This window comes from Leptonotus elevatus, chromosome 7, assembly GCF_054856555.1.
Source record: "Leptonotus elevatus isolate MCC_2025b chromosome 7, RoL_Lele_1.0, whole genome shotgun sequence".
Lineage (NCBI taxonomy): Eukaryota > Metazoa > Chordata > Actinopteri > Syngnathiformes > Syngnathidae > Leptonotus > Leptonotus elevatus.
In genome coordinates this window covers 13,207,764-13,225,557 of record NC_141245.1, presented here as the reverse complement: position 1 = coordinate 13,225,557, position 17,794 = coordinate 13,207,764, and the positions used below count along the sequence as shown (strand labels likewise).

The following is a 17,794-nucleotide window of genomic DNA, read 5'->3' as shown; positions in this document are numbered from 1 at the left end:
CTAAAAGTTCCATTTCGAAAATCGGGATATTAACAATAAAGAGCCCATATCTAACAGCATTTTTCAAAATCAAAGCAATAACTGGAAGATTGCAGGAAGAGGAACGTCAGGCAATGATTGAATGAAGCGAGCGGATAGAGTGGGAAGAAGGATAAGTCCAGCAGAGTTTATAGAACATGATGGCTCATGTATTCATGATGAGCTTTTAAAGGCACACGTCCAATGATTGACAGTAACACAGGCTGAAGGACAGCTGTCATCACGCACGCACGCACGCACGCACGCACGCACACACACACACACACACACACACACACACTGCGGGACCTGCGGGCTTGCCATCAGATCTGATTACAAACCGACCACAGCAGAGTGTCACATCATTGTCGACATGTCAGCGACACACAATACACACATTTGAAAAAGAGCCCATCTGTCACTCGCTGGTAATATGTTGTCCCCTGAAGTTGGGGGAGAGCTGGGCCATCCGTCAGCAGGCTACTGCGAGCGCTGTTCGTTATTTCAAATGACACATTGTTCAGCAAAATACATTTTGCATCTGTGGGACCTTTCAGCCCGTATTCTGCTGCTGCCGCATAACAAAAGTCAATTTTACTCTGAAGTAACCTTTGTTAGTTTACGTTGCCGGGTTTTAAGGTTTTGTCATAAATCACTCTGAGCTATAATGCTGTGACTCAGTCGGGTAAAATAACGCAAACGCCACGACACAATGATGAGATGGCCCTCAAGCTTTAAATCCTCTGATTGGAATGTGCACCATTAGACAAAGATTTACTCTATTTGCTCAAGCCTTGGGGAGCAAAAATAAATAAATGACTTCACCAATCATGTTTACTGTTAATCTCTCTGTCAAAACAAAGCAGAAGCAAAGCAAACTAAGACATGGACTGGTAATATCGTTTGTAATTTAGCGTGCTGTTAATTACAGCAGTGATTTGGAATGTGCTGCTGTTCCATGACAATAAGACAGATAATCATTTCATGCAAAGAGGGCAAAACAATCTGTAAGGCAGTGCTATTTGGCGTGTGTTTAAAACATCATTAGAAGATTCAAACTCAGAACCTCAGAGCTGTGAGGCAGAAAAGCAAAAAAAACGACCATAGAATGCTTTCCAATTTCAAACAGAAACTTGGATTTTTGAAAACTTTAAACCTATAATACCAACCGTATTATATTAAATACAAGACATTTTAAGCCCTCTATTTCATGAGTATAATATTTTTCCCCATTAAAACCCTGACGTATATGCATGCACACATGCATTGCACGGATAATCCATTAGAGGGCAGTATCATGCAGCTGATGGCTTTTCCAGCGACCTTGCAAGATCGCCCCAATTGAGAAAGGAGAGACTTATTAATAGTGGGAAATAATTTTTCTGATTTTTGGAAATATGTTTGATATGTCTGTTTATTATTACATTTTTGACAGTTATAAATGATACATTTAAAGCATTGTGACCGGATGTATCAAATATGACACAAATCAAAAGTTATTAAAAATATTTAAAAAACTTTTTCAAAAGGACCAATAACTACTCTATTTGAAAATAATCTGAATTTTCTCTTATATATTTCATGGTTCAGGCTTTATAGGGTTAAGAAAAGAAAAGGAAATGTATACTATTTAGTATCCAGTATACATGCGACTCTTGTTGTCTGACCTTGACAGTTCATTTAACGTCTGGAAAGACCACTTCATCCGAATGCCTGGTCCTGTTTTTTAATAAAGAGATGCTTGTGGGAAGTGAGGAGAAAAGTATTAACAATGTGGTTTTCACTCAAACTCGACCCCATATCACCTCTTGCAGGCTCAAGGACAGTAGAACATATAAATGTATTCATATTTATTTTAACAGGAAGCATTCAAGTGAGAGGAGACAATCACAGCGCGTGACCCGCCGTTACACAGCAAGGCTGTTTGCCTCATTACGGAAGTACTGGGAATCACCAGGACGGAGAAGATTACTTTGCAAAAGTGAATATTGATCCAGTGGTTGCAGTGGAATTGAACCTCTATCACTTTGCTGCATCATCGCTTCCTCAAGACGCTCTATTTAAATCCAAGTGCTTGTATCGTCTGAGGATGTGCGAGATATTCTTTGCATCTTACTTCAACAATAGTAATCAAGTGTACTCATAGAATTGCATAAAAATACTAAATGTTATCTCGCATTCCAAATATAACGTAATAAACTGTAACTATGCATTTAACATTCCATCATTGTTAACGGTGTGAAGGCCTCTTACATACTGCTAAGCACCTGACAATTAGCTTGCATTTAAACCAATGGTGCATTGGCTTCTTAAAATAAAACACATAGAAATACTGGCAGGAATGGGCTTTGCCAAATAATTATTTTATTAACTGAACTACTTACCCCAAACATTTAATGTCACATACAAATGCCCCCGTCTACACGCAATTACAATCGTGGCTCATATTACGAATAGTGTAAAGTTATTTTAAAAGAAAGCCCTTAAGGAAATCATGAAAACACAAAAAATGGTTCAGTATTGCCACCATCATTAAAAACAATTTTTTTATTCCTCCTGTTGGTCATTGATTGTTACAACAAATGATTATTAATTTTATTACAAGTACAAAAATATATTACTATGATTGGTCACTGACACAGAAGACACTGGAAAATGATACTGCTTTGAGTGAAGGGGTGAAAGATCAGACCAGTCTTCTCTTAACACTCCCTTTTTAGATTTGGAAAAATGACTGCAACAAATAAGCCAAAGAAAACAATGCAAAACGTGCAAAGCCAATGCTTTGATTATTCTACTTTATGTACACAAAAGACTTTAGTTGTTTTCTGTGACTTTGGTGATCTCAAGCACTGTCCAGATGTTGTGGGTTTTAGTGCATTTACAGTCCACCATATGTTCCCTGACCTACAGTTCACACTCAACTGTCCGACTGACACACGACACTAACAGAGACAATACTGTAAGGGTTTACTGTAATCTGTGTTCTTTAAAGTTGAAATAAAGATACTTTTATAAAACGTAAAAAAGATGCTGATTCAAAATATAAAAGTAGACTTAAATGTAATCTAGTACGAAAGTGAAAAGTAAACATTATTATTTTTTTGCCTTGCCAATTATATACACAACAAATGTTGATAACTTGACACAATGGAAAAACTTGCACAAAAATATATTTTTTTAAGACCTAGCTTGCATTGGCTCAACTTTTATGCTAACAAAACGGTAGATATGTAAACTTGTGTTGTTGTTACCTCCAGCATTGGGCATCCATCGAACAGATCGGCTCGCCATCAGGCGCGTCACATTTCCGTGTTTAAGTCTCCATTAGCTCTGCTTTGCCGTTCGTCAGCAATGAATGTCCACGCGGAAACACGAAATATTGGTTCCGGCATCTTCCGGGTGGCGCAAATATGTTTTTTTAAGATTAGGGGAGATCGAGGCTAGTTGTATCAAGGGTAAGTTGTCACATTGCAATTTTAACAAAAAAGTGGCACAAAAAAATTATATATTTATACGTGGCCCTAGTACGCCGTCGTAGTCTTCAACTGTAGGGAAGGAATGCAGAAAAAAAGAAAACTAAACACTTCAGTACAGATATCTTAAAAATCTATTTAAGTACAGTGAGCGTTTGTACTTGCCACCACTGATACCACAGCATATGATAATAGTATGATCCCTGTTAATTCATGCAGGAGATGGAAGACGAGAAGTTTTTCTTGTCATTAATTTTTGCTTTACAGTCTCAGCAAAAATCTACTTGAGTAAGTGCTCCTCCTCCTCCACACTTTTGAAAAGGCCCAGGATTGATTCAACTTAGCTCACCTTTAGAGATCAAAGTTATTCTTTTTATAAATAGATCGCAGTGGGGCTCTCAGTGATAATGACCCAATTCCTGCATCCTTTTTTAATGAGCTTTACTGTACTCAGTTGTTGCTGTGCTGAATGCATCACATCTTCACAACTTCGGAGGGACTCTTAAGATCGTTTCGCATCAGTCGCTTTTGAGTCTTTGAACACACCACATTTAGTCCATAGGTTACACATGTGCATCCACCCGAAAGCAAAGTAAAGGTTGACACGATGTGAGCAACCGAGCCCCCAGTAGGAATCAATACGCTTCTTCGTGTGTATGTGCGTATTGATCGATGCAGGTCTCTCACACACACACTGGCACTTCAAGGATTTTGGAGGGCGTCGGTGTTTGCTCATGTTGACTTGAAACACAAAAATGGGCTGCCTGCATTCCATATACAAACGCATCTGTGCATGCAATGCCTTTTTTTAATGTGTGGGAATACCCAGAAATTCTACTATTTTCTTGGAGGTCAACTCTTGCATCCTTCTGTATGCATGTTATTTATTTTTATTTTGCATTTTTTTTAGAATAAACCATCAGTTGCTTTAGCTATGAAACTACACTGACGTGTGTATGTGTCGAAATTTTGGTGTTCAAACCAGTCCAGTCCAAAACACAATTGTGCAAATTAAATCAAACTTTATTAGTACAGCACAACACATACAGACAGATAATTACTATTACTATAGTACTCACTGGCTAATATTCTAAATGGCTAATATTACTGCAGCGTTGTATTCTTCGCATTCATCAACATGTCTTTATGTGTTATATTGCCCCCTGGTGGCTAATGTATAAACACCAGAAGGTGCATTATGTCATTATTGTATGTTTTTACACAGTACAATACTGTAGAGAGCTGTTTTTCTTGTTTAAAAAATTCTCAGTGTTTTGTCTTTTCCCTTCATTTGGGAAAGAAGATTTGGAAAAAAAAAGTGATTTGAATTACAACTGTGGCCATAAAACAAATTTCGTTGATAAGTCAAGGTAGAACTATATTTAAAAAAAAAATTATATGGGAAGAATAGTTTCCAAACACGCACAAAAAAGACCAACATCTCTGGAAAGAGGTTCCCCTGTAAAGTACACTCGATGGCCTGGTACGGTCCTGTAAATATACTGTGTATAAATGGTCATCTTTAACATTGCACTTGATGCAACATTACAGGAACTAAAAATAAATCACATAAAAATGTCCTCTCACTGTCTCAAACCTTGCATTATATGACTTGAAGATGAGTTTTGACTTTCCAAATCTGCCTCACTTGTGTCAAGGTCTGTAAGTCTTTCTTTTATGCCCGCCCCCCACCAACCCCCACCCGTTCTTCCTCTCATGGCTCAACTGCTTTTAAAGCGGTGAAATCAATAAGAAGTCCCACATTTCACGCCTCTCCAGAGACACTTTTAAAAGACATCCTGAAAGACAGCCAAGCGAGCGCGGCCTTATCATGTCACTTTGTGAACCCGTTCCATCTGCCCAACTCGGTAGAAAAATTGGCGCCATGCACGGGAATCATGTCTGAAGTAAATCCTTAAAGCCGTGCATCTCCCGGCGCATGCATTCAGGCGGTTAAACGACACTATACATACATACTGTACATCCCCATTTATAGAAAAGTGGAGATGGATCCAAATGGCCCTCTGACAGCCGATTTTACACGTTCATTAGGTGAAGACAGGGACACTGATGGTGCTGCCAGAGGTAATAGGCTGATCGTCTGAGTTGGGGGAGAATCGCACATCCTCAGAGTGAGAGCGATTTATCATTGTCACTGAGTGAGAACTTACCTCAGGCCTTCGTCAACACGATGCACAGGAAAGTCGAAGCACAGAGGAACATCCGATGCCACGGAAATTCTAATTCTATCCAAAATGTCATGAAAAACATGCCTCAAAAATCTAACAAATTTGCAAATCAAATGTGATCCTAACCCTTTAAAAGTAGACAAACACCTGCGTGTGAGAGCAGGGAGGCGAATGGCCACTGTGATTGGCTGATATATGAAAAGAGGTGGAGTTTGGAGTTATTGGGCACATCTTCAGGTTTCAGGTAAATCTGGAAAACAATGAAAAATGGCAAATGGGACTATCAGTGCTGACTTTCGCCACAATAAATGTTTGTGCCAAAAGACAAATCCTGATCATGTATTTTTCTGAAGAAACAATAATTCCGGAAAAAAAGACAGGACATTTTGATTTGGGGATGAATGGCTGCATATTATCAGTAAAACCATGAAAATTACAGGAAATGTGAATATTTACTTTGGAAAAGCAAGGCAGCTTTATTTATATAGCACATATTTTATACACAAGACAACAAAAAACACCTTACAAAAATAACAGTTAACGCCATTCAGAGGCCTTCTAAAATTTCCAAACGGAAAAACAACAACATTTAAATAATGATTAGAAGACCTAAATGAAAGTTATGGGAAGAAAGCAAAGTTTTTAAAATCATTTGCACTCGTCATTACACTTCAGTTCTGTTGGCATGCTATTCAATTTGTGTGCAGCATAACAGCTAAATGCTGCTTCACCTTGTTTACTTCGAACTCTTGGCTCCACTAAGTGCAGTTCTCAGAGCCGTATTGGGTCTATATTCAATCAGAATTTTTTTTATGTATTCAGGGCCCAAACCATTCAGTGATTTATAGACCAGTAGCAGAATTTGAAAATCTTTTCTACAGCTGACTGGGAGCTGGAACTTTATACTTGTAGAGATAGTAATGTTAAAATCTGATTGAAAACATTTAATAATAATAAAAAATGATGTCTCTTTGCATGATTTCTTATGGAAATTTTGTCATTGTCACGAAAGGGATTTTTGTTTGTTTTGTTTTTGTTTTACTTGAAGGTGCAGGTCATTTCCAGTTTGCATTCTAAATGAGAAGTACGCGCAAGTACAGTACGTGTGGTGTTGTCACAGTGAAGAGCACGGCTCAATAGTCAGTGCTTCCTTCTGGGGCTCCAAACAGCCATCATTGGAACAGTGGAAAATTCAATAGCAATTAATGTAGCATTCGAATCTTGTCCTGACACAGTGATTAATTAGTGAGTCACCCTTTGAGCAGCAAGAAAGAAAGAATCAGGAGCAGCCATGAGGGATCGTGGAGGATTAGCTACATTGTTGATGCGCAAGCAGGTTCGCCCTCTATGGACTTCGGTGTTTTCCGCTGTTTGCTGCTCCTTAATTAGTCAGCCAGGATTTTTATAAAACACATGCAGCATGATCATTGTGGGACAAATATTGTAGATGGAGGCTCATTTCTCCCTGGTTCTGCTTGGTGGAGCTACAAACTGACAGATGTTAAAACCTCAGTGGCATTCACAGCGTAAATGTTAGTGTGCCGTGACCTTTAAAGAGACCCCAGTTACACTGACATATGCGCTCTGCTTGCGCAATAATGGGAATTGATGACATTTAATTGGTGCTGAAGCAATTGTGGATTACAGTCCTTATTCACATTCAGATGTGAGGATGCCAAATACATTTTGTGTTTCGTTTTATTAGTCAATTTTTGTGAGTAAATGTGGACACAAAGTTTGGCATCATCAGTTTGTATATATTAAAGACATTTAACACCACTATTTTTGTGTGACCGATAACAGTACGAGCACCTGCTTACTGTATATATCTTAATATAACAATTTTCCTTAAAATGGCATGAAATGAATGGCAATTGTCTATTCTTCTAATTTCTAGTACCTGAAAAAATATATATATACATTTATGGTATCTTGAAATAAGGACTGGTATCGGCCCGATACCGAATGTGTGTGGACCACAGATGTCTTGGTCAGATTTTTCAGTTGATTAAATATTTTTCATCATGTGTCCTTTGACCTGAGAAACAACTGCCATGGTAATGAACGGGTGATGGACCTTTTTTTTGTGTGTGCTATTTAATTGTTTTCTAAGCAAAGCCACAAAGTAGGTTTGTGTGGTTTGTTGTTGTGAGTTTATTTTTATTTTTATTTTATTTTTTAGCTATGGTGTATGTTTATATTAATGAAAGGAAGGGAGCTCATATACAGTACGCAACCTCATATACTGTAGTTCATTAAAAATATTTTTTTGTCAACATTTTTGTCACACTTCACGAAATCTTTAATAAGAAATTAATGATTACATACATTAACGTGGAATGAGTTGAAGGCTGTGCTGCATGACAGCACTGTTAAATGATTCATAACTCATTCAGATGCTTTCTGCCTTTCCCATATGTATTCACAATTCGTATATTATGCTAACAGTCCATAAAACTTAAAGTAGCCCAAACATAGAATACAACAAAGCATACTTTTTTTTTTTTTTATATTGTAGCTTTTCTCTTTTTTTCATATTGTAGCTTCTCTCTCTCTCTCTCTTTAAAAAAAAAACGTTTTTACCTTACATTGATCCTAGTAGTTATATTAGCATAGCATGGTCAGGCTCTGTTTTGATTGACACTGTCAGTGACATATTAATTTAACAATATTGTGATTGTAACTGTATATACATTTGTGTAATTGCTGTGGTTGCTGTTTCTAATAATTGTCATTTATATTTGAAATTCATTTTACTGTACATATACACAAATATTCCACAGAGCAAATTGATTGCATTCATTGAACATGGAAGTGATGCTTCTTGGTTTAGTGTAAAGCATAATAATGAGATAATGCATCATTCGTGATGGAAATTAATATGTGATATTCAAAATAAGCTTTAGGGCTTAATGGGTTAAACATCAAAATGTGCATCTGAGGTTCAGGTATTATTTCTATCCTCTTGCGGTCACCTTTCTCACCGCGCATTCTATAATATCTGTAACATTGAAAGTGTGTGGCTTCAAAAGGTGGGGCCTGGCCTGGTGAGTGATGTGGGAGTCAGCGAATGAGACAGGAGTGTTGGCTATTGTGAGCTCAGGTTAGCAGCTGGATGTAAACTAGCTAACTGGCCTTAGTATGTGTTCCTGTTCGTATTATGTGTTTGTTGTGTTACAGTTTGCTCAGCAAAGCGATTGAAAGTACACCGGCGGTTGCGTCTCTCCTTGATCACTTTATGGGGGCATGACAACAGTGGCAGTCTTTATAAAACAAGCTAACATGTTGGTGATCGTAGCCATGCTGTTGTGTCACATTTCTCCTTCCCTTTCCCCTCCAGAGGCTTCCAAGACGGACGTCCCGGAAGACTTTGACATCGACATGGAAAACCCAGAGACTGAGAAGGCGGCCGTAGCCATCCAGTCGCAATTCAGGAAGTTCCAGAAGAAGAAGCGTGACGAGAAGTCCTAGTTGGCGGCCACTGTGAGCACACGGTGACATTTGCATGAGTCCTACCTGTTTGAACTCCACTGGTTGTAATGGGGTTTGGGGGAAAGTGAAGGAATGCAATAGCCTGTGAAACATATGTCTGTGAAAGAAAAAAAAACATTCTATTATTACGCTCATATTTGTTATTAATCAACTGCTGTATTTGGAAGAAAACATGAAAAAAAAATTGTTCTTGTTGTATTTGTCTCTTAGCTCATGACGTAGTGTGATGGGATATGTTTTTGTTCTCGTCCCAACCTTAATAGTTCCCAAATGAATCAATATTGTGTTTGTTGATGGAGCAAAAGGTGTGTTATAGAGTCACGATGTTTTTTTAGTCAAATTAGCCTGCATCCCATTCTAGCAGATGATTTCACTATACCCGCATGTACACATTGAATGAATAAAGACCGTTTGTGGAACAATTGCCCAGCTTTTGTATTGTATGTACTAAAATTCTAATAGAACGAAGGTGCAGGTTTCATTCCCAACCACTGTCAGTGGCATAACAGTGTTTTTAAACATGCTGTATCAAGCAAAACTGGCTTCTTTACAAGGAGACTATAAACTCCTCCAGGTACACCTTTTTTTTCTAATACCAAAGTGCTCTTGGTTCGTCCTTGGCTGGTGCCTCCCCTTTAAAACAATTTATGGAAATTAGATGCTAATCTTTGTGTGTGTGTGTGTGCCTAATCCTTAAATTTAACTCACAGACAAGCAATCATGTTGAATAAAACAAAACCTTACACTTTTGTTCTCGGTGGGAAAAAAATGACAAGCTGTCGCTTCTCAATACGCTTCTCAGTTTGTTTTTGTTACGCCCACCAGGAAGAAGAAAATACCCCCCCCCCCCTCCCCAACTTTCCACCAGGTCTATAAATAGTATGATTTGTTTACAAAATTCTTGTAAGTACACCTGTGCAGAGAAGTTACACTTTGTACACTCTCTGACAATGAGAGTGACGCTGCCACCTAGTGTAGTGGAGGAGCAATTACTTAATTTTAGTATGGCCAAAAAACAAAAAGTTCTCTGAGGTCACAAGATGGCTTCTTACCGCGCGTCCTTCTCTCTCTCTCTCCACCCAAAGTGACCCGCCCCCTTAATTTCTAACTTCCTGTAGGGTGGAAGTATTATTTTGAAGGAATACGAAAAGAGGTAAAGAAATTAGACGTTACTTTGAGTAAAACAGATTCATATTCCCACACGACAAATTACAGTTAGAATACTTATCCTGCTTGAAAGTAGCAACAATCTGTTAACTCATTTGCTCCCAAAAACTTATAAATATGTTCTATTTTAAATGGTTTAAGTGTCCCAAAGACGTATTTATACGTTTTAGATGGGTTTTTTTTTAAATACAGCCTCTCAACTGCAAATAACGATTGAATAAATTGTATTTATTACACAAACGGCCAGCAGGTGGCAGCAGAGCAAAAGAGATCAACCAGGGCCATGTTGGGAAAAAAAGCTAATTTACTCACATTTCTTAATAGATTTGTGAATAATGATGAAACGTAGCTATATTCTAATGCTAATTGCTGCAAAACGGAAACAGATAGAAATATACTTTTTTTCCTGATGAAAGAAGAGATTCTAATCTTTCTATAGATTTCTGTAGGTTCCAAGTTTTTATAGCAATAGAACACAATATTCTGTGGGTCAGAATCCAGTAAAACAGCCGGGATTGCTTCAGTGAACATAGCTGGGAGTGAATGAGTTAAGAGGTGTATGTACGAGACAAAAAATTTTTTTTTAAAGAAATTTCAGACCACCAGTAAAGCTTTCCCTCATTTCAACCGACGATACAAATAGAAAAGCTCTTAAACTTAAACTTACCTAACCGAAAATTTGCTGACCTTCTCTATGCAGAACCGCCGTCTGATTCCCACTGAGCTCTTTAGCTGGAGGCACTTTAAAAGCTGCACCGCAGGCTAGCATACACTTTCATAAAGGTCGTGCATATTTAGCTCACGCTCAGTTCAAATGGATTTCTCTGATATCGTGAGCCATATACAGTATTGTCCAGGCTTTTACCTGCGTTTGAGTGCACTTGGCTCGTGTTTAAATGAGGCAGGCTATAGCTGTCAAGAAAGCAGCCTACTAAAGTGGATCGCGGCATGCAGCTTCCAAGTGATGGAGAGTTCACTGTCACTTGATGTGCTCTCGCTGTTTCTAATATTGCAGTACATTCATTTTTATTTATGCTATTATGTTTTATATTTTTGTGCGCTAGGGGTTTAGCGTGTACATCAGTTTTGTATTTATTTGTGTAAATCCGCAATGTCCTATTAGATAAGAAGTCATATTGTGTACTGTGAAAAATGAGTATTTGTAGTCGTAAATCCAAATTCTTCCATGAGGGTCTACAATATAGTAAGAATGTCCTCATGGTCTCACGAAAAAGTTGTTTCATGTGTCATATTGGGAATTAGGCTCCAACATATTGCGCTATATATCAAGTCTACAAGGTTATACGCCTCAGAGGAATCTGGAGGGTCACCAAGAGTTTAAACTGCTAAAGAAGCTGTAGAGCTATTCTTTAAATTGGAGCTCATGACGTTGCAGAGGGCGAGTGGATCAGTGATTCTACCAACAGCTCAGTGTGCAAGCCAGCCAAGATTAAAAAAAAAAGAAAAAAGAAAAGAAAAGACTGCACCACATTTTTGGGTATATATGGTGGTTTAAACAGAACGATAAAAAAAGAATGCTTGTTCTTGTCCACTTTAAGACATTCAGACTTGCAGCGGAAGTCACAATCTCAAGGGAATAATATGCTGCAGTCACAGCAGCAAATCTGAGGATGTTTTAAAATAGAGATTCTGGAAAGTCATCTAAAGGCTTGCATCATTTCTTGTAAACTGGGCCTACTATACTTTTAAACAAGGAAGTGTTCATCATCATGCACGTAATATTAACCTATGGACTTCTACCATTACAAGATTTGGAAACTGATTCATCTTTCTATAAAAGCTCAGTGAACATGTAATTATTATTTTTTCCGGTTGTTTTTGAGATGCCTCCTGGGAATAGGAAAATGAAAAGTGCTATCAATAAATGGAACTTGTGAAATATTGATGTTGAGTTGTTTATCAGTAAGACATTAAAAATCTAAAGAACTAATGGTGTGATTTTGTTTGATTTATGGCAGCCTATCACAGCCTTACTGAAAAGAATGTTTTTCAAAATGAATCTGCATTTGTGTGCGTGTGGCGCTGTGTAATGGCATGACATGTCTGTACGTATTTGACAATAAACGAGAGCCAAGGACACTACGGTCGAATGGTACATGGGCCAGTCGAAAAGTCGACGTAAGCGTAAAAAAAAGCTTACTTAACATGTCAGAAAACTGCAATCGCTCGTCACCGGAATGTATGTGGACATTTCTACTTCTGCCCACACTAACCTCTAAAAATATCACAATGATTGCCCCAATAGTTTGTATTTTATGGACGAAGCATTTTCCTCATTAACTCATTCACTGCCATTGACGGCTAGAAACGTCAAACTTCCATTTGAACAATTTCTACTAGTATAACATTATTTTCCCACTTTTGTTAAAAAAAAAAAACTAGAAAAAAATAGTTGTACATTTGGAACAGATACAATTTGTGATTAATCGTGAGTTAACTAGTGAAGTCATGCGATTAATTACGTTTAAAAAATTTAATAGCCTACCCTCATTTTTAATCATCTTTTCTTTAAAAAAAAAAAAAAAAAGAAATAATAATTGTAATTAGTTTTTTTATTTTTAATATTTTTTTCTTGAAAAAAAGAAGAAGTTCTTTTTCTTATTAATTCTCTAGTTAACTCACGATTAATCACAAATTTTACATCTGTTTTAAATGTACAATCAATTTCTCTTTAGGTTTTAATACTCTTGTTAACAAAAGTGGAAACAAATGTTAAACTAATAGAAGTTGTTCAAATGAATTTTTGACGTCTATAGCCGTCAATGGCAGTGAATGAGTTAAGTCACGTAAGCTTCTGTATATGGAGAGCACCATAAGGATAACATTAATAATATTGGTGATTGATCTAATGTTTTCAGAGGTTCATATGCGTATCAGTAGAGATGTCAACATAATTTGGTGACGACCGACCACAGTTTTCAGACAATAGGCGAGTTTACGCATTTAGACAGTCCCTTGTGGAATCCTAGTACGGCAAGAGAAGAGGGACATATTACACTGGTGTCGTAAACATTTCATAAAAGAAACCACGGGAGCCACAAACCCTTTGGACATTTTTCTGCTGTAGACACCCGTTGAACTGGGTGGCTCGTTTGAAGCGATATGTCATCACATCTGTCCAATACAGCTGTGGCGTCGCCATACTCAAGATGGCGTATCTATGTGTATATGTACTGTAAATGTTGTCTATGGTAATACTTGAAGGTGGTTGTCGAAGAGGGCACCATTCAAGAATACTGATTGGCAGCAGTGCCATTTTGCTACTCAAATGATCATATTAAATACAAGACATTTTGAGCCCTCTATTTCATGAGTATAATATATTTATTCCCATTAAAACCCTGACGTATATGATCTGACACTTGCATTGCACGGATAATCCATTAGAGGGCAGTATGGCTTTTCCAGCAACCTTGCAAGATCACCCCAATTGAGAAAGAAGAGACACCTATACTTATTAATAGTGGGAAATGTTCTTTTCTGATTTTTGGTAATACCAATATGTGTGATATGTCTGTTTATTATTATATTTTTGACAGTTATAAATGTACAAATTTAAAGCATTGAGACCGGATGTATCAAATATGACACAAATCAAAAGTCATATGGGGAAGTTAAAAAAACTAACTTTTTTTGTTTGTTCAAAAGGACCAATAAATACTTTTATACATTTATTTCACGGTTCGGGCTTTATGAGGTTTAGTGTGAGGTCTGTAACCAATTAAGGTATACAGATGAAAAAAGAAAAAGAAAAAGAAAATGTCTTGTTTATATCAACTTAAGCGCACGTGTGAACTTTTCATGCTGAAATTTCACAATATGCGGTTGTAGCAGTTTAGCGTCCTGAGGAAAACCAGCAGGGATTTAATGAGGACCATTGTGGGTGTAATTACATGTTGATATATGCAACGCAATGGGAGCATTTGCACTGAGGATGAGTCTGCAAAATTCATAGCATGCCTTCTGTTCTACTTAACGAGAAGATATCGGACGCTGGTGATGGCGGTTGGGGCAATTTCCTTTTCTGCTCACAGTTAAGTGAATGCAACATTTAATGGGGATGGGCCATAGATGTGGAGCTTATCAAATGAAGGTTGCCTGATAAGAGGGCAGAGATAAAGGCGGAAATTATGGAAATTAAATTTTGGTAATGTCTTGATGCTGCAGGAATCAATTTCACACCACGCAGGGTAGATTAATATTTAATCATCTGTGTAGGTTTAAAAACAAAAAAAGTAATTTTCCTGATTGTGTCACACATAGTTACACAAAAATCAAAGAAGTGTTTAGTTTTTTATGCACTCATCTTGCATCATGTCATTGATATCTACTTACTTTTACTCATTACATTTACATGAGTCATTTGTGGCTTGTCACATGCTACAACAGTTTGGTGAAATCAAACTAATAAAAAGAGCATGCAGTGTGAAATCATTCAGCGCCTGCTTGTGTGCGCTTGAAAGATGGAATTAGTCAAATTCACTTCATCATCCTCTTACTGTGAAAACTCTCAAAATGGATTTGCTTTTATGCGCCGCAGACGTTATCTGTCTCTCGGTGTTGTGCCTCCAAAAGTCCATTTATTTGACGTTTGCATAAGAGAGTTGTTATTCTGATAAGTCGCAGACAGTGATGAGACTTGGAACTTCTTAGTACAGACAAAAACAAAAATAACTCCAAAAGACTGATAAATTCATCTCATTTGCATTCTCAAATCAGGACAAACACACACACGCACACACACACGTTCCTTCACCCCCAAAACTGACTTCCACAGTAATTCAGTGGCAAGATGATGTAATGTCTTTAATTATGCTTTACATAAATCCCAGTAACTCACAAAAAGCTCTGTTGTGACAACTGGGCAGGACCATTTAGCATTTTACGTGAGCTCTGTTTGGGCACGTGAGATAAGATAATGGCTAGGGTTCAAATAAATTGAAAATGGAGGACAATAAGGAGCTAGACTTGCTTTTGCTGCATCTCGGAAGACTTTATACAAGATTTTGTGTGCACAGTTTGTAGAGATTTTGTCACATAAATGAGGTTGTGTATTTCTGATATGCATGATGAATTTGCCCTGTTATGTAAAACACATAATTTATAGAAATAATTACTAGGGATGAAATAAAAATAGATTTCAATAGGAAAATCATATTTGATTTAAAATAATTACAAAATATACCGAGATGTGTATCTAATCGGAAGAAGTGTATCTCAGAAGGTAACGGCACATTTACAGTATTGAAAGCTCATTCAAATGTATGTAAAATGACTAAAATGTCAGGACTGAAGCCTAACTCTTAAAAAAAAAAAACTACCGGCTTAAAGGGGAAGCCAACCTTATAATATTGAATATGAGTTATGTGAAGCAAAATCCACCTATTTTATTAATATCAGAAGGCGGCCATTTTGGCACTTGCTGTCAAGTGAAAATAACATCACAGCTCAGCTTCAAAAAACAGGTGAGCTGTGATTGGTTGTTGCCTGAGCCCTGAGCAACTCTGATGTCATCTTCAGTGGACAGCAAGTGGCAAAATGGCCGCCTTCTGATATTGAATAAAAACTGCTGGATTTTGCTGCTCAACTCATATTCCACATAATACACATATAACACAATATTAACCAGAATACCCATTTAGACTAGTGGGGCTGGATAGAACATATTATTTTCAAGACATTTTTTGGTGTTGACTTCCCCTTTAACTCTTTCACTGCCATTGATGTCAAAAATTCAATATGAATATTATTTCTATTAGTTTAAGATTTGTTTCCACTTTTGTTAAGAATATGAAGACCTAGATTTTTTTATTTATTTCTACATTTAGAACAGATATAAAAGTTGTGATTAATCGTGAGTTATAACTATTGAAGTCATGCGATTAATAACAATAAAAAAAAAAAAGTCTGACTCCCCTAATTTTTAATAATTTTTTCTTTTCTTTTTTTTTAAATTAGGGGCATCAGGCGATTAAACATTTGAATTGTAATTAATCACATGACTTCACTAGCTAACTCACGATTAATCACAAATTTTACATTTGTTCTAAACGTACAATAATTTTTTTTCCTAGGTTTTCATACTCTTGTTAAAAAATGTGAAGCTAATGGAAATCTTTCAAAATATTTTTTGACGTCTATAGCCGTCAATGGCAGCGAATGAGTTAACTGCAGTATAAAAAAGAAAACAAATACACTAGAGATGATTGCACACAAAAATAAAAACCAAAGTGGTGGTGATATGACTAATGCCATATTGAAGCGACATGGCGTAATAAGCCTGCTAATGGCTTTTGGCGTTTCCACGCGTCTGCTTATGAGGATCCTTTGGACAAAGGTAATGTTGAGAGGCAGCGGATAACCAGCGAACCTTAAGAGGTGATGCAGGGTTGAGTGCGGCTGCGGTGGCTCCACGACACACCAAATGAACAGGGGGAAAAGGGTCAAAGCCTGCAGGACCAACCAGATGATGCAGAACGAGAGGAAAATAAAGAATGTTAACATCATATAAATTTATACTGTACTAACATATCATTGTTATCATTGTTAGGGTGAAAAATGATGCTAATAGCTAGCTTGTTTCTGGCTGCTTTGCTTGTTGCTCAGAACCTACTGCATTGCTAATGGAGACTGTAAATAAACGACACATTATTTTGTGCTCAGAGAGTGAAGAAAGTTCAAGGCAGTCCACAAAGTGTTGTAATGCAAGCACTGGTACAAGAAAGCAAAACCTGAGATATTTGACAAGCTATTCCCACTTCAAGGACTGCTCACTCCATTACAGTCATCTGTCTGCTTTAAAATGTCCTCCCGACAGTTACGGACTACAGAAGCAGACTTCTTGTCATTTATCACAAGGAAGATCCTTTCCTTCCTCATGACAACGCGACTAACAGATGAAGAGAGCAAAGAAGGGAAGACGATGTGGTCTCACATGTACCGCATGTGAGGGAGTGGAGGGTAGTGTGTGCACTCAAGGGGAAGGTCCTTCTGTTTCGTTGTTCTTCAAACCAACCCCCTGTTGCTTCTGACTCCCCCTCAGGCACCTCATCATAAAGCCCAGTTGGGAGCACACTTCGCTCTTTCTAATATACAATTTGTCTCAACGGAGAACAAAAGCACCATAAGGGGGAAGTTCCACATCAAGAGAATTAGTCGGCTAGCACAGGATGATTCCGAGGAGTGTTTTGAAGAGTGACTGTGGGAAATGACTGTAAAGTGTAAACAAAATGATAATTGAACAGATAAAAAGGCAGAACAAATGCTACTAATACCAACATAATCATTCTGAAAATAAATACAGTAGGGAGACCGGGGCTAGTTGTATCACTTTTTATACTTTTATATATTTTTGGGAATCAATACATCATATATAAAGAAAATGTATACCAGGTGAAAGACCAAAGTCTTAGGTATATATTTTGCATTCAT

At 37.4% G+C, this 17,794-nt stretch overlaps 1 protein-coding gene across 1 annotated transcript in view; it reads left to right on the top strand.

Annotated features, from left to right (window-relative positions):
• Positions 1 to 9,599, top strand: part of pcp4b (Purkinje cell protein 4b) — a 49,205-nt gene extending 39,606 nt beyond the window's left edge. Inside the window, exon 3 of the mRNA XM_086081575.1 lies at positions 9,024 to 9,599. Within this exon, the coding sequence (XP_085937701.1) occupies positions 9,024 to 9,154 (131 nt within the window). The 3' untranslated portion in view covers positions 9,155 to 9,599. The remainder of the gene's footprint in view (positions 1 to 9,023) is intronic.
• Positions 9,600 to 17,794: the final 8,195 nt, after the last annotated feature.